The sequence below is a fragment of the Pochonia chlamydosporia genome, chromosome 1, assembly GCF_001653235.2.
Source record: "Pochonia chlamydosporia 170 chromosome 1, whole genome shotgun sequence".
NCBI lineage: Eukaryota > Fungi > Ascomycota > Sordariomycetes > Hypocreales > Clavicipitaceae > Pochonia > Pochonia chlamydosporia.
The window spans coordinates 6,891,243-6,917,490 of NC_035790.1; the positions used below are offsets into that span (position 1 = coordinate 6,891,243).

A 26,248-nucleotide genomic window follows, 5' to 3' on the forward strand; every position below is an offset into this window, starting at 1 on the left:
GGCCATCTGCAATGAGGATATTTTCCAGCTTGGCGAATAATCAACTTGCTCATTGGTTGTTTTGTCGAGGTGGCTAGATTATGCTGCCAAACTGAGCACACTCTCACGATACATTCCCCAACCACGACTCCACCGGCTCGTCACCTCGCCTGCAACCGCAGCCACTTTGAACACAGAGCGTGACTAGGAAGCCTCGTGGGGGCTGAAAAGGGGAACAACAGGGTGATTGTGGTGTGTGTTGTTGCTGTTGTTGCTGTTGCTGCTCCCTCGTTCGATCCCTTTACCTGAAACATATGCTTTGCATTACAAGCGGCAATCTATTTGCAGTGGGTTGGTAGGAGAAATCTCCCAGCCAAAATCTCAGACATATATGCCTATCACCAAACTACAACGGTAAGACCTGTCCGCGGCACTTCACACTTCACTGTTTCAGATAAAGCAGTACCATGAACATGGACCAAGATGATTTGTCAATCTGCAACCCGAATCCTCAACGTCTTGATGGACCACAATTGCTACATCAGCTGGTCACCGCTCCAAGTGATGAGGCTGCAATAGAGCACTTATCCGATGATAAAGAAGCCTCGTTCTCATACAGGGAACTCCATGATGGCTCCGATGTTCTTTGCGATGTCATCGGATCTCTACTGTCAACCTCAGACCAGGCTGAAGAGGATATAGTCATCCCAGTTCTAATACCCCAATCTCCTCAACTTTACATTTCTCTTCTGGCAATTCTGAAAGCTGGTGGTGCCTTTTGCCCCTTGAATATTGATGCGCCCCCTGAGCGCATCAAGTTTATCCTGAAGGATGTCTCAGCCCAGGTCGTGCTTTCAACTCAGGAATTATCTTACAAGATACCATCAGATTGCAATGCCAAAGTTATACAAGTCGATGCGGAAAACTTCCCGCCGCGGCAAGAGGGAAAGTTGTTCTACAAGTCGGAGCCAGACCCTGAGCGCTTAGCATATGTTATGTATACATCAGGGTCTACTGGCACGCCGAAAGGCGTTGGCTTGACTCACAGTGCAGCGACTCAAGCTCTTCTAGCCCATGAGAAGCATATTCCCGAGTTTTCTCGATTTCTCCAATTTGCCGCTCCAACTTTTGATGTATCTGTTTTCGAGATTTTCTTCCCTCTCTTCCGCGGCAGCACTCTAGTATCCGTAAACAGGGAAGAGCTTCTCAACGACCTGGCTGGGATTATCCGGCGAATGAAAGTTGATGCCTGCGAATTGACGCCAACTGTTGCGGGGAGCTTGTTGAAGAAGAGAGCAGCGGTACCAGAACTGAAGTTGCTATTGACTATTGGCGAAATGCTCAAAACGCCGGTTGTACAAGAGTTTGGCGGTGACAATTCTCGCGAAAGCATGTTGTGGGCCATGTACGGACCGACTGAAGCCACAATACACTGGTAAGATATTGTTGTCCGAACCATTTCCTGCGCGAATAGTTATCTAACACTTGGCAATGGAATAGCACACTACAGTCATGCCTCCCGGCCAACTCATCCCCAGGTAGCATCGGGATTCCACTTGACACAGTGTCTTGCTTCATAATTGAGCCTGCAAAATCCCCAAGTGAGAGTCAAACCTTTCAACTTCTCCCCCGAGGCACGCCAGGAGAGCTTGCTGTTGGAGGCTTCCAGCTTGCTCGAGGCTATATCAACAGAGCAGAGCAAACTTCATCAGCCTTCATTGACTCACCGTATGGAAGAGTGTACCGTACTGGAGATAGAGCTGTGATGAAAGTCGACGGCACATTGGAGTGCCTTGGCCGACTGTCAGATGGACAAGTAAAACTTCGGGGCCAACGAATTGAACTTGGGGAGATTGAGCATGCAGCGTTGAGAACGCCTGGCTGTCATGATTCCAGCGCCTCAGTGGTGGACTCACAACTAATTCTTTTTTGTGCTGCCGACCAAGGTGTATGTGTGGATGATGTCCAATCTAACTGCATGTCATGGCTACCTCAGTTTATGGTGCCCAATGAGATCATCATTATGAAAGAATTTCCTCGACTTCCTAGTGGAAAAGTTGACGCAAAGAAGCTTAGGGACGAGTTTGTTCAACGGAAGTCGACTGACACCTCTGCCAATGGCGATTTGGATATTTCGAATCAGCAAGACAGAGAGGTGGTGAATATCATTTCAGAGATAGTCGGCCGACCGGTCAAACTTGGCACTGTCTTGTCCTCCGCGGGATTGGATTCGCTTTCAGCAATTAGACTGGCTTCCATTTTTCGACAATTGGGTTTCAAGATTTCCGCGACAAGCTTGCTGAAGTATCGAACAGTAGGAGATGTATGCATTAACTTACGGCACCCCATCGAGCGATTACAAACACTCTATGATAAGAGTACGCAACGGATCAATTTTGAATCCACGATCAAACAGCATTCGCTGCTAGTGGATCTCAGTCATTTAATTGAAAGAGCCACGGAATGCACATGGTTACAGTCTGCCATGTTGGCCGAGACACAACGGACCCCAGACATGTATTGCAATGAAATGCTTTTCGAGACGTCTTCGGTCGTGTCACCACAAAATTTATACGATGCATTTGAACGAGTAATAGAGTCCAACGAAATACTGAGAACAGGCTTTGTGCTTTGGGACGGACAATATGTTGCCGTTGTGTTCTCCTCCCGTTTCAACAACCAGATTACCTTGCAATCGGAATGTCAGCATGGGTTCAACTTTCGAGAGCCGGTGGACTTTTTGCAGCCGTTTCGCGTCCAGATAATGGCGCGTGGCGAAAATTTGTCACCAACCGTGCTCATTCACGCCCACCACGCAATTTACGATGGGTGGTCGATGGACATGATTCTTTCAGACGTCTCGAGTGTGGTCGAAGGAAATACAATTCCAGCTCGTCCACAGTTCAGATATGTGCTTGATTTTCAACAACACATTGGAAAAGCATCTGAAGATGCGTCCCGAGCCTTCTGGAGTAGTAATCTTCTCGGATGGAACAAAGCCTCTGCCCCTAAACTCATGGGTCGAACACCGCAGAATCAGATTCTGTCGTTCGAGACTTTCTTTAACATATCTCCAGAGAGTGTGCAAGAAATATCCATTTCCCATGAAGTAAGCAACCAAGCCGTTTTTCAGGCGGCACTAGCCATAGCATGGCAAGGGGTCGTGGGCAGTCCAGATATCTTACTTGGCTCAGTTGTCTCTGGGCGGACCATACCAGTGGACGATATCGAGCACATTATTGGCCCTTGTATCGCATCTATGCCTCTAAGAGTAGATACCAGCAACATGAATGCGATAATCGATGTCCTAAAGGGTATTCATTCCAACAACCGCGCTGCTATGGAGCACAGCAATTTGCCTTTATCAGATATCCGCAAACTCGCAAACCTTACGCAGACAGAATCCTTATATGATGTCTTATTCGTGTACCAGCAATCTTTATACGAGCCGCAGATGCAACAAGGCATCTTCAAAGCAGTCAGGCACAAAGATAAGCTCGAGACAAAGCTACTGGTAGAGGTGGAACCTCAGAAGAACGGATATGCCGTCCAGATGACATATCACACAGCATTTCTCAGTCCTGATTTTGTGACTATGTTGGCACAACAGGTACAAGAGCTATGCAGGCAAATAATATCAGACCCCACACGACCACTGGCAGCACTAAGGAGAATCGAGAACGTGGACCTGTCCATTTATAGCGAACAAACTGCGATTGAAGATGAACCTGCTGATATGAATGCTCTTCTCAATGCATCATTCGCCCGAAACCCTGACGCAGAAGCTTTGCGATTTGTCTCATATGATTTGGACCAAATATTACAAACCACGACACTGACATATTCGGATTTGAGTGATCGTGCAAACAAAATTGCTCATCACATACGCAACTCTGGGGTCCAAGAAGGCGAAATTATTGCCATTATCATGAAAAAGTCAGCTAGTTTATACGTGTCGATTCTAGCTACAATTAAGGCCGGCTGTGCTTACCTGCCCATCCTTCCAGCCACGCCTCCGGAGCGTATGCACGAAATGCTTCGCCAATCGAGAACAAGATATTGTATTGTGGACGATGAGGCGGTTCGCACCTCAACCCTTTCTGGAACTATTACGTTTCTGAATATTGCCTCCGCGCCACTTGACAGTCTGCCATCACATACCCCAATTGTCCGCCCAGACCCTCAGCGCCTCGCATATGTCATTTTCACTTCAGGAACCACCGGCGTGCCTAAAGGTGTCGCAATTTCGCAAAGAAGTCTGGCTAGCAACATTGCCTACTTGGAATCTATCTACCCGAAGTCATCCCAATGCCCTCGACTTCTGCAAGCATGCTCACACGCCTTTGACGTCTCTGTTTTCGAAATCTTTTACGCGTGGTATGCTGGAATGAGTCTATGCGCTGCCGAGAACGACGTTATCTTTGGGGATCTCGAACGTTGGATCAGAGACCTACAAATTACACATCTCAGCCTTACTCCCACAGTTGCAGCTCTTGTAGACCCCGAAAATGTACCTCAAGTGGAATTTCTTGTTACTGCGGGAGAACCTATGACATCGTTGGTTCTCGATAGATGGGGCAGTTTGTTGTTTCAAGGATATGGTCCCTCTGAAACGACAAACATATGCAGCGTCAAGCAGATGTCCACGAGCGATAATGTCGAACATTTGGGCTGGGTTTTCCCCAACACGTCCGTGTACGTCATGGCACCAGGCAGCCAAGATGTATTGCCACGGGGCTGGGTAGGAGAGTTCTGCTTTGGTGGCAGCCAAGTAGCGAACGGGTACATAAACAACAAAAGCTTGACAGCCGAGAAGTTTATTGGGCATCATTTATTCGGCAGAATCTACAGATCAGGGGACATGGGAAGAATGCTTCCTGACGGCTCATTAATCATTATCGGTCGACTGGACGATCAATTGAAGCTTCGAGGGCAGCGAATAGAGGCTGAAGAAATCAATAGAGTCCTAACCGATACAGAGTTAGTGGCTGGCGCAGTAACTGTTTTGGCTCAGAGCAAGATTGGCCGGTCAGACCAGTTGGTAACATTCTACAAGCCATTGGAAGGTGCTCGATCTTTGGGGCCAATAGAAATATCACCGAAGCGTAATCACATGTTGTTTGCGACGCTGAGATCTAAATTATCTTCATACATGATACCTTCTTACCTTATCCCGGCATCACATATCCCCATGACATCGAGCGGGAAGGTGGATAGGAGACAATTGTTGCAATGGTTCGACGCATTGTCAACGTCATACCTTGAGACCGCATCTATAACTCTCAGACAACCGAACGATGTGGGTGACTGGACTGGTATTGACTGTCGCATTGCAGAAGCCATCGTTGAGTCAATGAAGGTTCCTCAATCCGAGATTGGGCGATGGACTCCGTTCCTCGCCCTCGGCATCGACTCAATATCTGCTATCAGCCTGGCCAAGTCCTTAAGCAGGCAGGTAGAATTCGAAGTCCCAATATCTGCAATTTTACAGAACCCAACTGTTGCTCAACTAGGTCACTACTTATCAACGATAAGCGACAGAAGACCTGCACAGATCCACACCAAGACACAGCTGTCCATAGAAGCCTTTGAAACAGAAGTCTCTGGCATCGTTCAAGGACAGTTGGATAACGTAGAAGCTATTTTGCCTTGCATGCCACTACAAGAAGCAATGCTGCTACAGGGACAAGAGAGTTACTACAACAGAATACTTCTCCGCTTACAAGTGTCTCCAGCAGACATGCAATCCTATTGGCGGCAAATGTCGAAAAGACATGACATTTTGAGAACCTGTTTTGTAACGACAATGAGAGCGTCACATCCCATTGCTCAAGTCGTCTTGCGTGAGTGGGAACTTCCTTGGAAAACATTTGAAGTTACTGTTCCCTCACTTGAAGGTGCAAGCCGAGAGCACCTCGATTCCCTCCCAGACCCATTGGATTCAATGACCCCTCCATGTTCACTAGGTATTATTCGTTACAAGGGATTAAACTTCTTGTCTTTCATATGTCATCATGCTTTGTATGATGGCATAGCCATGGAAAACATCTGGAGAGAGGTGGAAGCGCTGGCTCGAGGTCGCACACTCCAAGACGCTGTGCCATACAAGCCATTTTTGCAACAGGCATTATCACTGCCTGCCGATGTGGAAACTTTCTGGCAGGGTCACTTTCGTGGATTTCGAGAGTCTGCCACTTTTGCAAGGTCAGCACGATCAAGTTTCAATCAAAGCACCAACACTGTATCAATTGATATGAGCTTCAAAGAAATACAGCAAAGAACCCGGTCAATAGGGGTATCACTACTTTCCCTTTTTCAAGCTTCCTGGGCTGCAGTTCTGGCTTGTGTATATGATGAGCCAGATGTTGTTTTTGGAAATGTTGTTAGCGGCCGAACTCTTGGTGTGGAAGGGGTTGATAAATTGGTCGCGCCCTGCTTCAACACCATTCCCCTTCGTATGGACACATCGCAGAGCGTGCAGAATGTCGACCTGGTCAAAGCCTTCCAAAGGTTGAATTCGATGCTACTTCCGTATCAATTTTCTCCGCTGAAACTTGTACGAAAAGTTATAGGGGTTAGACGTCGACCTCTTTTTGACACTCTACTTCTTCTTCAACAACCTCTGAAAGAAATGGACAAGAATATATGGACGCTTGAAGAGGATTGTGGAAATATGGATGTTCCTGTTGTGTGCGAAGTCGTTCCCTGTCCCAATTTGAATTCCGTCGTGGTGAATTTGCATTACGATATGGATATGATAACCGCCGATCTCGCGACAACCATCTCGGATATGTTTAAGTTCATGACGAGATCTATTTTGACGTTCCCTTTCAGACCCATATCAAACCGCTCGACTATCCCGACAGCCTTTTCACAGAGTTTAACAGGTCTGATCTTGAAAAAAGACAAGCGCGAAGATCTTGATCAGCATGCCGCAGCTACTGGCCGGTGGTCCAACCTTGAAATGGTCGTGAGAAAGGCTTTTGCCAATATCTCAGGACTATCTGAAACTGCCATCCGCAGAGAAACCACTATTTTCCAGCTTGGGTTGGACAGCATCAACGCGGTTCAGGTCGCATCATCACTGCGAGCTCAAGGCCATAGCGTCTTGTCGTCTGATGTCATAGAATGTTCCAGCTGCATGAAATTAGCCTCAAGGATAAACCAAAACTCAGAAAAGCTGCACCGAAAGAACGTTCATACAGACTTCACCATATTTCAGAAACAAGTGAAGTCGCAAGTTGAGAAGAGCGTGCCTTTCTCTTCCGAGATTGAGACAATTCTTCCGTGCACTGCCTTGCAGAATGGCATGTTGGTCGCATTCAAGGATTCCGAGGAGGGACAATACCTCAATTCACTGTCTCTTATGATACAGGCTCCTGTAGACACCGACCTTCTTATCTGCACATGGAAGCAACTTCAAGAACAGCATCCAATGCTACGCACTGGTTTCGTACATGTCTCCAGCGCAGAGAGCACGTTTGCAATGGTCAGACACAAAACAACTCGGCTAGCACATCCGATCACCACGTTCAAGGCAAGCTCCTCCGCATCATTTGATTTGGAAGATTGGAAAACAGAATGGAATTCTTTCATTCTTGAAAATCTACATGAACCGCCTTGGAGGGTCGCCTTGGTTGATGACGGTGAGCGTACCTCAATGCATGTTCTGATACACCACGCCCTGTATGATGCACAGTCCTTGGATGGTCTTCTGGGCGGACTGTCGGATCTGGTTCAAGGGAAACCGTGTACTTTCCCCCGGATTGAGCCGGTTCTGGCAGAGATCTTGTCCAGAGAACAAGAAAAAGCCTTGGAATCGAAAGAGTTCTGGGAAAGCCAGGCATCCAGGGCGGTAGTCAATTCCTTCCCGACGATGACCCCCCTGCGAGAGCAATCAGGAGAAATTATTGTCAGGGAACAGACGTCATCAATAGCCTTCGGAGAGCTGCAAGACGCAGTTCAAGCAATTGGAGTATCAGTACAGTCTGTGTTACAGGCGAGCTGGGCTCGCATATTAGCCTCATACTTGGGCGAACGTTCTGTTGTCTTTGGGATTGCCTTAGCCGGAAGGACAACAGATCTCACAGAAAATGCCCCATTCCCATGCATCACAACAGTTCCCATCATTGCAGAGGCAAAAGAGTCTAACATGCAATTGATTAAATGTATGATGGAGTACAATACTAGCGTACATAAGTACCAGTTTGCACCTTTGGCGCAGATCCAGAAATGGATGGGGTATCCAGGGACTCCTGTTTTTGATACCATTTTAGTCTACCAGAAGAAAAGCAGCTCACACCTATGCAATCAGCAGTGGAAGCTGGTAGCAGATCACCCGTCAGTGGGATACACGGTTTCACTCGAGGTCGAATCGGGTGAGAATGATCGACTTTGCCTTCGGTTAACGACGAGATCTAACATTGTACCACACCAACAAGCAAAACTTTTGCTGTCGCAGTTCGATGCTGTGTTATATCACTTACTGAGGCAGCCAAATGCGACTGAGAACGACCTCTACCAGTCACAACCAAACTTGTTTTCCATTACTCCTGCGCAAATCCCCACGATCGAAACTCCAGTGGAGTTCGTACACCAGTTTGTCGAGAGAAATGCGGATCTTCAGCCTGACTCCCCAGCTCTGGAGTTTGTTTTCGATTTCTCTAAAACCCTGGGCTCCAAAAGAATGTGGACTTATAAGCAACTTGATGGCCTCGGAAACCAAGTGGCACATCTGTTGTCCAAAGTTACTGGGATTGGAAGCATCGTGGCCATTCACTTCCCCAAATGCCCAGAAGCGTATTTCTCAATATTGGGTATCCTCAAGGCTGGGTGCGCTTTTTTGGCTCTCGACCCTAACGCTCCTGTATCAAGAAAGGAGTTTATACTCGCTGACTCAAAGGCGGCATGCCTATTGACAAGCAAGCATTCCGACGTATCGTTTGTTGATGGGACGCCAGTCATTGCCATTCAAGAAGAGGATCTCTGGTCGTATCCAACTGGCCGCATTTTGCACACAGATGAATTTACGCCAAATAACACTTGCTATTGCCTGTATACCTCGGGGACGACTGGAACACCAAAGGGGTGTGAAATTACGCATGAAAATACTGTTCAAGCCATGATGGCATTTCAACACCTGTTTCAGGGCCACTGGCAGAGAGACTCTAGGTGGTTACAGTTTGCAGCACTCCACTTCGACGTTTCAGTATTGGAACAATATTGGACCTGGTCAGTTGGTATCACAGTCGTCGCCGCGCCGAAAGACTTAATACTCGATGACCTTGTAGGTTCCATCAACAAAATGGGGATCACACACATCGATTTGACGCCTAGTCTGGCACGCTTAACTCACCCGGATCAGCTTCCAAATTTATGTAAAGGTGTTTTTATCACGGGCGGAGAGCAACTGAACCAGGAAATTTTGGACGCCTGGGGCCCGAAAGCAGTGATTTACAATGCTTACGGGCCAACTGAAGCGACTATAGGGGTTACCATGTACCCACGAGTTCCGATTAATGGTCGGCCAAGCAATATAGGAAGGCAATTCCCAAATGTTGGGTCTTATGTATTTCATAGTGGCACCGACATTCCAGTATTAAGAGGTGGCGTTGGGGAGCTGTGTGTTTCGGGCAAGTTGGTTGGTAAAGGGTATCTGCATCGGCCAGAGTTGACAAACGAGAGATTCCCAAACGCGGCACAATTTGGGGAGAGAATTTATCGGACCGGAGATCTAGTGAGAATGCTCTATGATGGATGTTTCGACTTCCTCGGGAGAGCTGACGATCAAGTCAAGCTGCGGGGCCAGCGTCTAGAGATTGGGGAGATCAACCATATCATTCGAAGCAAAACTCGAGGAGTTCAAGATGCTGCCACTCTCGTTTTACGCCACAGAAATAAGGATGTCTTGGTTGCATTTCTAGTTGGGGACGGAGAAAGACCACTCGAACTCTACGCCGTAGCAGATGGAGATGCGCTCGGTCCCAAATCCCGAAAGACATGTGTGGACAACCTACCTGGATATATGGTTCCAACGTACTTCATTCGGTTGTCGTATATTCCCCTTTCGCCAAACAACAAAGTTGAGGCCAAAGAGCTGAAGACACTGTTCCAAAATCTGCATCCAGACGAACTCATGCAGCTAACTGGGCGGGAGTCAGCGTCCTTGGGAAGCCATGTTGATACGACTGTTATCAGAGCCATCTCGAGAGCTCTAACAGATTTCAGCGGCATGCCTACATCCCAAATCACTCCATCAACGAGTATATTCGATTGCGGGGTTGACTCGATATCCGCGCTGCAGCTCTCTGCAATGTTGAAAGACAGGGGTTTCCCTACTGCCTCACCAGCTATGCTGCTGCGAAACCCTATTGTGTCAGATCTAGCGGAATCGATTTCCCGCCCTGTTGAATCCACCAAGACACATGATGATAAACAAGAAATCAAGCAGTCACTACGAGCATTCCAACACAAACATCGTGCTTTTGTCTGCCGCGAGCTGCGGATGAAACCCGACGATATCGAATATATTGCGCCTTGCTCACCACTACAGGCAGGCATGTTATCGGCTGCTGTTGCAGAGGAAGATTCTACATCATATTTCAACTGGTTTGATTTGTCCATCAAAGATGGCGTGCCAATTGAGGATGTTCGTCGGTGCTGGCAAAGGACCATTGAAAACAATTCGATACTGCGATCTGTCTTCGTAAAATCAACTGATGGGTACCTTCAAGTCGCTTTGCACCGAGTGGATAACGTGTGGCATTCCTTAGTTGGCAATGATGAGAACAGCGTTGGTGATATCTTGGAGAATAGGAGATTGAGCTGGGTTAGAGCTAATAGTACCTCACATGCCCTGTCGCCACTGCAACTTATTCAGATAGATGGACCGAACAGCCGCAAAATCAGACTCCACATCTTTCATGGACTATACGATGGCAACAGCTTCGAACTTATGAATCATTATGCGTCATGCATCTATCAAGATGGGATACCTCCATCTGGACCTAGCTTTCTTGAAGCAATGTCACACGGTCCTTTGCGCAGTTTTGAGTTCTGTCGACCCTTTTGGACTGCGCATCTACAAAACTGGCGCCAATGTGGACTTCCCAAAGCTCGCCCTTCCAACACCAATAATACGGGAATCTTGTCATCGTCTAGTTGTCTTCCGGTGGAACCTCTGGAAAATTTACGACGCCAGCAGAATGTGACACTTCAAACAGTTGTGTTATCTATCTGGACAATAGTTCTGCAAAAGTACATATCATCGTCACTCACAACCGGCATTATTGTAGCTGGCAGATCGTTAGACTTGCCGCATGTTGAGAACACCATTGGTCCGCTATTTAACACCGTTCCATTTTTCAACTACTCATTCAATGGTTTAAGTTGGGGCATGCTTGTGCGTCGTTGTCACGAGTTCAACACGGATATACTTCCTTTCCAACATGTGCCACTACGCGACATTCAGAAATGGTGCTCAGGTGGCCGGTCTTTGTTCGACAATCTCTTCACCTTCCAACTCGAGAACTCGGAATCTGCATTAGACAATTTACCCTGGACGATAACGACCCAGGACCCGAACAGTGTTGGCTACGCACTGGCGTTTGAGGCTACTCGGACAAGGGATGAGCAACTCAGGCTCCACATTGTTGCTCGTTCAGATGTTGCAGATTATGGGATCTTACAGCAGATGTTGGGTCATTTCGAACAGGTTATGTCAACCGTTAAAGCTGACACAATCATTGACACATCGACAGGCAGTGAATTGAGTCTTGGCTCTTTGGTCGGATCCGAGGCAGCCAGCTCAGTGAATTTCTCTGCTCGCGGGACGCTTCCTTGGACACCAATCAGCCGGGTAATAAGGGATGAGCTCTGTGCATTTGTCAACGTGCCCCCAGAAGAGACATTTCCTGATACAGCAATGCTAGACTTGGGTGTTGACAGTATAGACGCCATCAAGATCTCAGCTAGGCTTTCAAGGCGGAACATAAAAGTCTCTGCTTCCCAAATAATGCGCCATCAGACGATCTCGGGTATTGGTTCTGTCGCTACGACTTCGGGCACTGAAGACTCTCCAAAACTCCTGGGGGACTCGTCATGTGTTGACCTACAAAGTCGACTGCATTTGTTAGTCAAAACTCGGGGAGTCGACATGGACAATGTAGAACATGTCCTACCTCCGACAGCACTGCAAGAGGCCATGGTCGCACGAATGATTCAATCGGATTTCGAATGGTATTTTAATCACGATATTCTAAAATTGGACCCAGATGTGAGTCTGGATCGATTAAAAGAGGCCTGGTCCAAACTTATCCGAGCTTCGCCGATCCTTAGGACAGCCTTCGTTGAAATTGACGACTGTGAGCTCGACATGTCCTACTGTCAAGTCGTCCACAGACAAGCCGAGGTGCCTATTATCATGGATGAACTCTCCGAATTCTCTAGTGTACATGATCTCATTTCAACAGCCACAGAGACTGCGCGCCGTGATCAGGGGAGAAGCGGCCTCTTTCAAGTGATTCTCGTTCCGATTGCTGGTCAAAACTACATGATTCTTTCCATGGCGCACGCACTATACGATGGGTGGTCATTGGCTCTGATATATGATGACCTACAAACAGCCTATGAATCGGATCTAACGCCACGGAAATACGACGAAGTTCTCGTTTCCCAGCAATTCTTGCGTGGAACCTCTGACTATGGTGGCTTCTGGGAAACATACCTGGCCAAAGCTAGCCCAACAGTCTTTGAGGCGAAAGAGTCTGCGCCGGCAACAAGTTCAAGTGAAATTTCCAGGGTTGAGATGCCATGCTCCAAATCTCTGGCCGAAATAACCCGCTTTTGCAAGAAGAAATCAATAAGCCTTCAAGCAATATGTTTGGCTTGTTGGGCGGCAGTTGCTGCCCATTTAACACATTCTTTGGACATAGTTTTCGGGGTTGTTCTATCCGGTCGGGACTTCGAAGGTTCCGACGACCTAATGTTTCCCTGCATGAACACTGTCGCATTTCGTTCCATCCTACACGACACCGCCTCCGGTTTTCTCAAGTATATCGAAGCCAACTTGGCGGATGTCCGAGAACATCAAAGAGTACCACTTCGAAAGGCTCAGGCTGCCGCCGAATTGGGAGGGAGAGAACTGTTCAACTCGCTCTTTATTTTGCAAAAGGCTCCATCCACAAACACCACCAAGGCAATGTGGAGTTCTGTTGACGGCACATCCGCGGTCGAGTATCCGGTCTGTGTTGAAGTAGAGGCAGTTCAAGATCTACTTCACTGGCGATTAGCCTGCAAAGCGGAATGCTTCACAGAGAACGATTCTAAGGGGATATTGGATAAGTTGGATCAAGTCTTGGGATATATCTTAACTTATCCCGACGCAGAAATCCTGTCTTTTGGTGGCAACAATGTGTCCATTTGCGGTTTACCCAGGGGGGCAATGACAGAACGGGCCGTTGAGAACCGCACAAGTGACGCGGCTCTCTATGAAGACCAAAACACGGCCTATTCATGGAGCAAGATCGGCATACTCATTCGCCAAGTTCTATCAGATGTATCCTCCATGCCTGTGGAATCCATTATGCCCACTGCTACGCTCTTTCACTTAGGTCTGGATTCCATCAGCGCTATCAAGGTTTCGCTGCTGCTGCGCAAAGTAGATATTGACATCAAGCCTCGGTACCTCATTGAAGCCAATTGTATCGAAGAAATCGTGCATCTTGCTGAGGAGGACCCTGTATCTCAACGGATTGTTCCCGATGAAGTCAGCCAGTGGACTATGCCGCCAGCCATATCTCGAAACGATCTCATCAAGAGCTGCAAACTATCTGAGGAAGACATCCAAACTGTTATACCGGCAACATCCCTACAAGTTCATATGCTGAGTGCATGGCAAAATTCCGGTGGATCAGTGTTTTATCCCAAGTTCTGCTACAAAATTACTGGGGGCCATACCGGTATCCAACTTGTTGAGGCATGGGAACGCGTTGTTGGAAAGGTGCCAATCTTACGGTCCTTGCTCATCTCCACTGGTGACACAGAGTTACCATGGGTTCAAGTAATCCTAAGCCCGGATGCAACTCGCAAGAACAGCACAGGTCTTCTCTTATGGAATCTTTCCGTTTCAGAATCCGAATGCCCAGGAACCTGGTCAATTCAACTGAATATTCACCACTCTTTGTACGATGGCTTTAGTCTACCAAAACTCATGCAACTCTACCACGAAGAATTGTTCAATAAGGCAAGTGGCGCTGGTTCATCTGGTCTTGATATCACAAGTTGGCAAAACTATTCAATACATCCACTGCTGCCCGAAAACATTGAGTCCAGGCAACAATTTTGGGTCGAATACTTGACCGGGTCGCTAAGCCATTACCGGAAGCCCACAAAGTCAGAAGTCAAAATACCATATTCCACCCAGCGGGTGTCGTACTTGAGAAAGGAAGCCTCATCCTACGCAGAAGCTTTACGGAAACTCGCATCTATGCACGGCATAACGCTACAGTCTCTTTTCTTGGCCGCCTGCGCCAGAACCCTATTAGTCAATGAGAGTGCCCAAAAGAGTACGCGGTCAGTCATATTGGGTGCCTATCTAGCCAATCGAAACACGGAGCACGACGATCTCGACGCAACATATCCAACCTTGAATCTGGTCCCCCTACGTGTTAACTTCGATCCCGTAGAAACTTTGACCGGAGTTGCTGTAGCGATTCAAAAGGACCTACGTCTTCTTCAATCCAGCGGTAGGGCACGTGTTGGGCTTTGGGAGATTTACAAGTGGACAGGCATCCGGATTACAACATTTGTCAATTTTCTGTCACTTTTGGATGACAATGACGAACCAGAAGGGGTTGGTCTATTAAGAAACATGGCCGGCGATGAATTGTCAGCAAGTGACTCAGAAATCTTGAATCAGCCTTGGCTGCACAATAATGTTGTCAGAGAAGCCTACCCAGTAAGTTCTCCCACTTCTATAACCTTTTATTTTGTCTCATTACTGAACGGTATTTCCCAGGCATCACTGGATATTGAGGCGTCAGTTCACAATGGTAGTTTGGACATTGGTATATTTGCATCCACGGATAGGTTGTCACAAGATGATGCGCCTCGAATCGTGGATGGCATAGTGGAGCATTTGGGGAGCATAGAATAAAGAGTAGCGATGACTTGCATAAGGGAAACTCTGCGTGAAGGCATTTCATTTAAAACGGAGCATGTGTATTTACATCTATGGATTTATATTACTTGCATGTTGTCATATCATTCGTTAAAGAGACCAAAGGCGGTTGCCCTGCATAATATCTCTCTCAATCAGGGAATAGAATAAGGTTGGCGATCCGGACGACCTCGTTTTCTGCCGAAGGGGCCGCAGCCTTTGAAACAAGGTTCTTTCGAGCTTCCGGAGTGTCCTCCTCATCATCTGGTAGCCATGGTTGGAGCCCCATTGCTCGTAGAGCTGACGCACCGCCCAACTCCGCAATTTCCTTCTCACCAGGCATGACGTTTGTGTCCTCGGCTACAGTTCCTCTCCCAGACGAGTCGAAGTCCGGACCCGGCTGTCCTCGCTGAAATGCTTTCCTTTGGCGTGCAAGATACAAAGCGTTCGTTTGCGTGAGGGGAGCTGCGGGGATATAAACAAGCATGCTAATATCGTCTGCTCCGGGGGTACTGGGAGTATGCAAGCCCTGGCCACTGTTACTGGATATGTGATATGGAAGGTCGGGATGCCAGAATATGTAGTCGCCTGGTTGTAGGGTTGGCAGGGTAACAAGGCTGCTTCGTAGGTAAAGATGAGGATGCCATCGCTCCGTGAGGCGTTGCGCATGACCTGGCACAGCACCGTGGATCGTTGTGTCTGGTTCATGCTGAAGCTCCCAGTTGCTGGCGTCAAGATAGGCGTCCCATTCCGCTCCAGATCTTCTTTCTGGCGCCGGGGTTTTCGCGGCAAAAAAAGGTCGGAGAAGGTAATAGGCAGTTGCAAGTTTCGGTGACGGTAGAAGTCGCAGCATCCCTGGCTCGATTGTAGAGAGTGCTAGAAGTCCCTGAAACATTCTAAATATGGTACAAGCACCATATCCGTTATATAAATCCATTGTTGAAGAAGCACGTCCGGTACACTCCCAAGGTTCGTAGTCCTCCCATCGGCCATGAAACACTTTGTCATAAGTTTGACTGCGTCCATAACCGTCAGGCTCCCATCTTTCCAGAGAACCATTATCCACTTGCGCGATGATTCCCGCTGCTGACTGAAGGGCTGTTATCCAATCATCTGCAGATTGTGATGCGAGGAGCTGCGACTGCAATTGTTGTTGAGGTTCTCGAGGTGATGGCTGTGAGCGAGGCCAGGCGAAATTCAAACCTGGGGTGGATGACGTTGTATTCGGTAGTTTTGGAGTTCCAGTACCGCTTGTGCTGGCGTCGAAGCCTCCTCCATGAACACGTAGTCGATCAACATATGTAATAGGGAGGCGAGTCTCAAGGCGGCCGTCTTCCTGCGCCTCCCACAAACTCATCATGAATCTCTGGGCATGTAGAACATTACCATGGGCTCGGCAGCGCACTTGTGCCGGTGTCCAAAAGCAGTCAAAGCAAGTTGGATCTTGCACAGGTGCCCGGAAATGCGGCAAAAGAGACGTTCTGTGTTCTTGGTTACCAGTGGTGGGTTCGGGTTCGGTTTGTCCACCACCATATCCTCTTCTTCGACCATCCAAGTATCGCACTGTGTCCCGAACTGCAGAGTCAACTTCTTGGCGAGGAATAACTTTGCGAACGACGCCAACACCATAGCGGCGCAGGTCGCGGCCAAAACGTGCTGTTTGCGCAGGGTCTTTGAGATCATTGAACTCAACCGACGGAATTAGGTGAGCGCCGAGGCCCTCGATATGATCGACTTCACTGCGAAGAGCAACAATAAGTCGACCCCAGGAAGCTTCTAGCTCGGCCTCATGTCCCGCGATTAACCCCTTCTTGATCTTGGCAAATCTTTGGGGCAGGGGGATAGGATCAGGCCCCCAGAGCGACAGCACTGGGGGCTCCATACTCTCCAAAGACGTGGTCGATGTAGAAGAAGCCGACTTGGCGGGTCGGTCAGTGCCTGGCGAGATGCACGATGAGGTTGGAGGGGTCTTCTGTAAAGGGTGGTCTAGTTCATCAGCAGTTGGTTTGTTGCTTCCATCGGTGTTGTATGGCTGGCTTTGAGATCTGGTGTGAGATCTGCTAAAGGGCCGGTCATGAAGGTGAAGTTGGCTGTGGGTGTGTCGATGGTGGTGAAAATCGTGGCTATTTTCACCTTCTTGTTGGTGCCGCACTTGTTGCACTTGCACTCGCGCTTGCCTTGACCTGCTTTTCAACTTGGAAGTGGCCACACTGGCAGGTGCTGCGCCAGCACCGTCGCTCCTGCCTCCACGGATTGCCACGGCCGCCAATTGGTCCGTCTCCGATGAACTGCTCTCATGGCTGGTGATGGCCACATTATCCAACCCAGCAGAAGCATCCCTCAGCTCCAGTCCGTTTGGTTTTTTCCGGCCCTTTCTCCTTCGTCCTCCTCCTCGTCGTCTGCCACTACCTATCTTTGCGTGGCCATCGCTACTGTTGGCCGACGTCTCACTGCTTCTCCTTCGCCGCTTTGTTCCCAAACTTGCAGACTTCGCAGTCTGTCCAAGGCTTATGCTGACCGATAAACTAGGCATGCTTCCATTGTCCAGATCAGCTTGCGGCTGAGAAGACGGAACTATTAGTGATGAGGTCGCCATTGCCAGGTAAAAGTTCAACCGGGTCGTTGAACCTGTTGCTTCCTCCCACCGCTGTCTCCGAACCCGGGTAATATACAACGGGTGTTGACCTTCTGGCAATTCCAGCTCCAATCTTGCCGGGCCTTGCGCTGAAAGTCTGAGGGAAATGTGCGAGTAGGGTTCACCTTGTGTTTTACTGTCAGAGTCTTGAGTTTTGAAGGAGGAAACATTATTTATTGGGCTCTCCAATTATTCTTATCGAGCAAATGTTCCAAGGGCATTTCGACCGTTTCGCACCGCCGCCTCCATCCATGAAATAAGTCGCTGGCCAATGAGATACGCCGGGGAGCATCGCAGCATGTTGTTTAGGCAAAACGGGCCCAAATAGTTGCGTTTCTTCGGGCCTTGATTCCGCAAGTTCGACCCCGCCTCCCTTGCACCGTCCCGAAATACCGGGCCTGTTTCCCGCCCCATGGAATGTACTGCTAGATACGCGGGTTTCGGATTGCCATGTTGCAGTCGGTCGGTCTGGGCATGCAAATGTGATTCGCATTTACGCCGCATTTGGACCCTGTTCTTTGGTAAGTTTGATCGTGAGCAATCAGGACGCGGCATTCCTTCTAGAACGCATATGGATGTCCCGCTGGCGCAAGTCTGCCTTCTCGATATATTCACGATGAGATGCTGGGTAAGGTTGAAGTGGTAAAAGCCAAGGTGAGCCGTCACAACAGCCTACACTTTACAACACATATCCGAAAAGGAAGTGACATTTCACATTTACAAGCGGGTTCGGTGCAGGGGTTAAATAAGGAAGAAAAGACTGTCTGATTTAGGGTCCTAAAAGCAGTCCTGCTATACATACAATTCGTTTTGAGCTTCGGATATCATCATCGCACAACGCCGGCGGGTCCAACAGTAGAACAGAAAACCAAAACTTTGCGCACCCCACACAACGGAGCATAAACCTTGTCATTATCACATTCAACACGTCAGGCGGCTCTTATCGCGCCATCTTTCCTCAAATTCACCCCTCGATGGCCACGCACACACGCAAAACTCCCAGCGAGGCTTACAACCTTGCGGGCTTGTTATCGGCCTTCCATCCTTCCCCGGCGGCGATCATCTCAGCAGCACGCTCACCAATGGACAGAACAGTAATCATGGGGTTGATGGTCGGCATTTCAGGGAAAATACCCGCGTCAGCAATGCGCAGGTTCTTGATGCCACGGACCTTTAGCTCTGGGTCAACCACGGCAAGCTTGTCCTTGGTAACATCACCCATCTTGGTTGTACCAGCAGGGTGGTAGACAGTATGAGCGACACGGCGAGCATACTCGCTAATTTCCTCATCAGTCTGGACCTTGGGGCCAGGTGCCACCTCCTCCTTAAGCCATTCCTTGAACGGGCTCTGTTGTGCGATCTTTCGGGCTGCTTTGATCCCTTCAACTAGGGTTGCGGCATCATAACCCTCAGGGTCAGTGAAGTAGCGGAAATCAAGCGCAGGCTTAACAGCCGGGTCGGCTGAGGTGAGGTAAACTCGACCACGAGAGCGAGCACGAGGAATGTTGGGGGTCATACAGAATGCATAGCCATCCTGGATGACGGGATAACCCAAACGCTCTGTGTTCAGGCAGAACGGGATCTGATAGCAGTGCATCATGATGTCAGCAGCATCACCATCATGACCTGCCGCGTTCGTTGGCTCGCGGCGAAGAAAGACTCCAGCGTCTGAGTCCATGGTGGTCTGGTTGGGAGGTACGGGCTTCTTGAGCTCCCACATGATGATAGTCTCAGGATGATCAATCAAATTTTCTCCAACGCCGGGAATGTCCTTTACAACATCAAGACCCAAGCTCTCCAGTTGGGCGCGGGGTCCCAAGCCGGAGTGGAGCATGAGACGCGGGGTGTCAACGGCACCAGCCGAAAGAATGATCTCCTTGCGAGGCTTTAGGAGCAATTTCTGGCCGTTCGAAATAATATACACGCCGGTGGCGACGTCATTCTCGACAACGATCTTATTGACCCAGGCTTTGGTGAGGACGGTCAAGTTGGGGCGGCGCTCTTCACCTCGGAGGATCGGGTGAATGTAAGCGACGGAAGCGCTACTACGGTAGCCGTTGTCTGGGTTGTAAGAAATGGAGAAGAAACCAGCGCCTTGCGTGAGCTGGCCCTTCGTTCGAATCTCCTCGTTGAAGTCGGGGATGATTGGAATATTGTAGGCATCGGAGCAAGCCTTGACCCAATCCTTGCAAAGCTGGTTGCGATGGCGGGCGTGGACGGGTTGGAACGTGTTGCGCAAGTTATCAGCATGGCGCATCATGTTTTCAAAGGTCCAGCCTTTGCAGCCCTGTTCAACCCAGCGGTCCATGTCATGGCGGAAGGGCCGGAAAGAGATCAGTGTGTTGTGAGAAGAGCAACCACCGAGAACCTTGGCGCGAGAGTGGCGGATGTATGAGTTGCCCATGGGTTGCTCAACAGTGCCGTAATCGTAGTCGAGGTCGCCGCCCAGCAAAGTGAGCCATTGACGGAGATCGAGAACATTGTTAAGGTTGAAGTCGGAAGGGCCAGCTTCGATCAAGAGCACTTTGCGCTCAGGAAGATAGCTGGAGAGGCGAGAGGCAATGACACAGCCAGCCGTGCCACCACCGACAATGATGTAGTCATACGAGGACTCGGAGCCCAGGGGGAGATACTGCGTAGTCATTTTGGCTTGGTTCAGTTTTATTAGCAAGCTTGTCGACCAAATTCGGTTCAATTGGAGCTCTGGAAGAGACAGAGACGAGTTCTGACTGAGCGGTGGACGTGGAGGGAGGAGGGATGGGTGTAAGTGACAACGTCCTGCACCAATTGGAGTTACGTCAATGGCCACACAGAGCGGTGTGTCAAGTCGACCCAGTGAGTAAGAAGGATAAGATATGTGACAAGGCGGGATTATGGAGGTGAAGAGCACAAGAACAAAAAGAGGGTGGGCGAAGCATGTTTAAGTTAAGTCGAAAGCCATTCCTTCCAGTACAATGTATCACGCGATGGGGCGGGACCCTTGGGTGTTGGACGCAGCACCAACTTTTTTTTACCAGACCAGACCTCTTGTTTCGCATGTCAAGCACGACAGTGGAACCCCGATGGCCACCAACATTTCACCAAGGCCGGTGCATACGAGCCACTCGTGCAGAATGGGCGATATGGGGGGTGAAATGCAGGTTCGCCAGCTATCGAACCAGTGAGATGGCAGACTATCAAAATTTCGGGGCGCCGAAGGCGGGTTTAGTCGATGGCTGCCCCAGCTGCCACCAACAGAGATGCTGATTCCAGTGAGTATTGAAGCTTCAGAACCACGGCTTGCACGGACAAGGCGGCTCGAAAAGACCGTGTGTTCTGTCCAAGACACTGTGTGGGATGGACAAAGTTTGGTGACGCACACCGTACGATAGTTGAGCATGGGCTGAACAGCCGCGCAACGTGGAGACGGACTGGGTAACTTAGCAGAGAGCGGGGACAACTACGCAGGAGGCTTGCAAGGCTGTTTCCTCAAATCAAAGTGGACTTGAATGGAACTAGGCAAGATCCATTTGACGGAATGGGGCCTTCAAGGACAGCCACAAAAGGCTGATACAACGCTTGCGCATGCTGTGGGCTGGACATTTGGGAACATTTGACAAGTCGGACACGGAACGGTAGCTTGGCGTTGGACAGTGTATTCCGAAAAGAAAACTGCTCCAGCTTTCGAACAGCACAGAGTGGCAAACAGAGAACGAGTTGGTTTGTTCCAGGAGGTTGACGGGACACGGCATGTTGTTGCTGCAGCAGGGGCTGGTGCATATATTGGCATCTCGCGTACGGCAGACATGGCGCATGACGGAGTGGTGTACATTCATCGCCACGGGGTGATAGAGAACCAATGGCATTCGCTGCAAAGCTGAAGGATCAATGAATTGACGATGGTTCATCAAGTGCCCATGTGTGCCCATGTCTGGTCATGAGCACGGATGGCGGCCGGACAGCACAAACCGAACGAGACAAGGGACTGGCTTACTAGGATGGACCCTTCAAGAGGTTGGGGGATGGGCAAGCGTAACGAATCTCCTACTCCTCACGGCTATTTCTCGCAATTGAGAGCAATTCCCAGGATGCGAAAAAGCCTCTTGTGGTGATCAGGAAATGCGAATTTGCTGGCATATTCCCCTGCGCCACGCTCATAGCGTGCCATAATTTGCAACAAAAGATAACGAGTAAGCCTCTGCAAAGTCCAACTTACAACCACCCTGCGTGGTGGAGGCAGCAGGTAAGAATTCCACTAGGTGCCGAGCATGGGTTGAAACAGACCATGTCTGTGGAACTTGACTGTAACACTGCACAGAACCCCAGTGTAAAGCTGTTCTTTGACCAACGTCCTCAATGTGAGGGGGAGGCGGCGCCACCAAGGAGGACGAGGGCAAACTAATCGAGTGTGCTGCCTTCGAAGCACGTACGTAACTTCAATGGACAAGTTGTCCAAACCTCAACTTGTCTCATGCCGAAAGACGAGTGACTCGGCATTCGGTGTATATGCACGAAGTGTCAATAGATAACCAAACGAGGGTTTGGTAGATTGATGGGTGGTGGTAGGGCCTGACAACTGATCAATATCGACCACCAATGGCAGCGGAAGTTGCCAAGGATCGGAACCCGGCGAACGGATGAATTAGCGAAGGAAACTGCACTGAGTTCCATGTAAGTCAGGTGGCTTAAGTCGTCTTTCGAAGAGCGGTATGATTCAGGTCAACAAATGTGTCCTGAATGGGCGAGGATTTATTTCGTCTTCTGCCATCGTCGCTTCCAGTGCAGATCGACAGAAATCAGCATGCACCATGTACCTGGGTATCTGGACCTCCATTCGTCTCCATCTCAAGGAGGGGCTTCTGTCGGACTTCTGGGGTCCTGGCGCCGAGAAAGGCAACAATTGCTGGTTGGTGAGAAAACAGCATTGTGGGCCAGATGAAATCTCAGATCCTGAACACACGTGCAGATAGTGCGCCGCCATGCTCAGTGTGATGGGATTGGGGGAGTTATCGTCATGAGGAGAGTGTACCCGCGGGGAAAGAATAAGGGACGAAGAGGCTCACAAATCCTATGTGTGATGATATACTACGATGATGGCGTATGAGCCCTCAACACTGGGACAAACTTGGGAGATTTTGGGATGATGGGATGATGGACTACACCGACGTCGAAACTCAAGGATGCCGCGGTCCCTGGCGAAATGGCATTGAGTATTGCAAGGGTAATGAGCCATTTGGCCACCTTAGTGACATGGGAACTTGAAAGGGCCAGGATTACGTGGTAAGCGTCATGCTGGTCGGCATGGCTACTCCAAAGATCAGGTCAAAGTGTCTTGGCGTGGTGTTTGCAATTAGAGGCAACGAACACATGGTCTGAGGTCAGTGGTCTTATTGCTTCTTGACTATTACGAGCATTATCAAAATAGGGCTCGTTATACCCCGCGTTTGGCACTTTCGGTGTATAGACAATACAATTTGGTAGATATGCCAGGGTGGATATGGAATATCATACTGTTCTGGTATATTTGATAAATGGTATTTGTCGGCTGAGATGGACAGACAAGTCAAGACAAGTCAAGCTAAGTCAAGCACGCACTTGCTGAGAATGACGTCGTTGTGGTCCTCTCATCCCCACCTGTCAGACTAGCAACGATGGAAAGGAAAGAAAAAAGATGCAAGCGAATCAGACTTGACTGAATAGAAAACTCGAAGTCGAGCAGGTCAAGTCCCTTTACCGCCTAGTGCGTGGATATGGGCAAAATTCGTAACAGGATCCACATGAGATGCCCCAGATGCAGCCGAACTTCCCAGGATGGATTTGGCGCGGTGGTTGGTCGTGTGCTACTTTGTGCATGAGTCAATACATTTTTCCCAGAGCGAAGATTCCAAGGACAGGGTAGCAAGGTACTTCGTAAAGTGGCACGGGTGAGATAACCAAAACCGAATGGGAATGCTTTTGGCTTCAATATTTGGCAGTTGTTGAAGGACTGCTCATACCACTTTTCGTTTCGGCGGAATCCAGTCCAGTCTCATGACATTCGAGGGGCACGAAACCCGAGAAAGCTTGAGCTCTGCCAGCCACCCAAGCTGTTGGCCAGTTACTTCGGTTGGTGAAAAGCCCAAAGATTGAGCCACCATGGGACTAGAGGCTGTTTTACTGGTTGCTGGTGAAGGGTTCACTGCCACTTGCCAATGATGCTGGATGCTTTGCTAGAAAAGGCTGAAGCTAGATGGAGGGGAAATCGTGGTTGCATGCCAAAACGTAACAGCTGCCGTCGGCCACGCCGTGAAAGTGTGAGTGGGAGTGAGTGACCGAATATTGATGGAGATTGATGAGATTGGCATTGAAGGTGAAATTGAGCCAGAACAGTCTCTGCTGGTCTCTGGTGGCGGCGACTCGCGGACCTCGGAAACGTGGAGCTTGGAGCTCAATTTGGCTGGCGGCATGGATTTGATGGATTTGATGGATGGCACCGGTCGAACTTCTCATTGGCATCCGAAAGAAAGCTCAAGCTGCAATTGAATCCCGCCCACTTTAAAGTTTGCCCACTTCAAGTACATGTATCGTTCGCCTCTTCATCACACCCTCATCATCACTACGAACTACTCTGTGACCAATCCGCCGTCAATCTCTATCACTTCAGGATTCCAACTGATAATCACCTTTTTTTGATACAGATTGCAAGGGCATTCTACTTGCAAAGGAGCTGGACTTCTGCACCTTGTGAAGCTCTGTGAGACAGACACACGCACACACAAACAAACTCACCAGTGACAAGCAGCTTCCACAGCTCCAACCTCCTCCATCATCATGACATTCGCAAAGGAGATTCACACCTTCCACTCGGGCAAACCCCAACCCCAGACGTCTTCTTCTTCTTCGACATTCAAATCCATTGATCCGACGACTGGCGAGCCTCTCGCAACCATCTACACCACAACTTCTACCCAGCTTGACGATGCCATAGCCGCCGCGCAAACAGCCTTCCCCATATGGTCCCAGACTCCTGCTCCCAAGCGAGCAGCCATTCTCCTCCGCGCCGCTGCTCTATTGCGCGAGCGCAACGATGAACTCGCCCTCACAGAGACCCTCGATACCGGCAAGGCTTGGTCTGAGACGTCCACCGTCGATGTCGTCACTGGCGCTGATGTCCTCGAGTACTATGCCCAGTTCATTGCTGGAGGTCTCCCCGGTCAGCATACCCGCCTCCGCCAGGATGCGTATATCCTCACAACGCACGAACCGCTAGGCGTCTGTGCTGGAATCGGTGCCTGGAACTATCCTATCCAGATTGCTCTGTGGAAATCCGCGGCTTGTCTGGCTGCTGGCAACTGCATGGTGTACAAGCCCAGCGAGGTTACGCCTCTGCATGCAAACACCTTGGCGCAGATTTACATTGAGGCTGGTCTACCTGCTGGTGTATTCAACGTTGTCTACGGCGATGGCCCGGCTGTCGGTGCGCCTCTGGTTGCTCATCCCGGCATTGCGAAGGTGAGCTTCACCGGCCAAGTGAGCACCGGCAGCAAGGTAGCCAGCGAAGCTGTCAAGAACATGAAGAGTGTCACCATGGAGCTCGGCGGAAAAAGTCCCGTCGTTATTCTCCCCGATGCTGATGCCGACGAAGCCGCCGACGTGGCCATGGCCGCAAACTTCTTCTCCACGGGCCAAGTCTGCACCAACGGCACGCGAGTCTTCGTCCCGGATACCCTGCTCCCCGCCGTCGAAAAGGCCCTCGTGCAGCGATGCCGCGATGGTATTCGCATGGGTCTCCCCCGCGATGAAAAGACCAACTATGGCCCCGTTGTCAGTGCAGCACAACGCGACAAGATCAACATGTACATCAAGCATGGCAAGGAGGTCGACCGCGCAAAGGTCCTCTACGACGGTGCTTCCGATGCCCAGAAGAACAAGCCTACACCGGGCGGCTTCTGGGTTCCCCCCGTCATCTTCACCAACTGCACAGACAATATGCGAGTGGCTCGTGAGGAAATCTTTGGGCCCGTAATGTGCGTCCTGCCATACAAGGTGTCGGGCAAGTCTCAGCAAGACTGGATGGCAGAGGTGGTTCGACGGGCAAACGATACACCCATGGGTCTCGCAGCGGGTGTTGTGTCGAGTGATGTTGGTCTTGCGCAGGACGTGGTGAGACAGTTGGAGGCTGGTATTACGTGGATCAATACATGGGGCGAGTCGCCGGCGGAGATGCCCGTGGGAGGATGGAAGATGAGCGGCATTGGACTGGAGAATGGACATGAGGGTATCCAGGCGTATATGAGAGTCAAGAGCACGTTGGTGCAGTTGGGTAAGGGTGCTTGCAAGGGCTTGTTTGCCAAGTTGTAGTCTAGTCTACTCGGTGCGATTGAAGGTTGAAGGCTGGGTTTTGGTTTAGCGATGCTAAAATATGTATACCATGTACTTTTTGAACATTTGTTCAAGATATGACAACCATGTTCCCAGTCGCCTCACACTTGAAGCCTCGTCACAAATAAGTTCTTATG

At 49.6% G+C, this 26,248-nt stretch overlaps 4 protein-coding genes across 4 annotated transcripts; 2 read left to right on the plus strand and 2 right to left on the minus strand.

The window, feature by feature from the left end:
* Positions 1 to 446: 446 nt before the first annotated feature.
* On the plus strand, positions 447 to 15,133 carry VFPPC_01817 (nonribosomal siderophore peptide synthase; the record flags this gene model as incomplete). The annotated part of the gene is made up of 2 exons (XM_018281582.1): positions 447 to 1,400; positions 1,490 to 15,133. The coding sequence occupies 2 exons, from the start codon at positions 447 to 449 to the stop codon at positions 15,131 to 15,133; spliced, it is 14,598 nt and encodes a 4,865-aa protein (XP_018150362.1).
* Positions 15,134 to 15,287: 154 nt separating this feature from the next.
* VFPPC_01818 (hypothetical protein) lies at positions 15,288 to 17,732 on the minus strand (the record flags this gene model as incomplete). Its single annotated transcript, XM_018281583.1, has 1 exon — positions 15,288 to 17,732. One exon carries the CDS (start codon positions 17,730 to 17,732, stop codon positions 15,288 to 15,290), a length of 2,445 nt encoding a protein of 814 aa, XP_018150363.1.
* Positions 17,733 to 18,780: 1,048 nt separating this feature from the next.
* Positions 18,781 to 20,415, minus strand: VFPPC_01819 (choline oxidase; the record flags this gene model as incomplete). Its single annotated transcript, XM_018281584.1, has 1 exon — positions 18,781 to 20,415. One exon carries the CDS (start codon positions 20,413 to 20,415, stop codon positions 18,781 to 18,783), a length of 1,635 nt encoding a protein of 544 aa, XP_018150364.1.
* Positions 20,416 to 24,560: 4,145 nt separating this feature from the next.
* Positions 24,561 to 26,090, plus strand: VFPPC_01821 (betaine aldehyde dehydrogenase; the record flags this gene model as incomplete). The annotated part of the gene is made up of 1 exon (XM_018281585.1): positions 24,561 to 26,090. One exon carries the CDS (start codon positions 24,561 to 24,563, stop codon positions 26,088 to 26,090), a length of 1,530 nt encoding a protein of 509 aa, XP_018150365.1.
* Between the last annotated feature and the right edge of the window lie 158 nt (positions 26,091 to 26,248).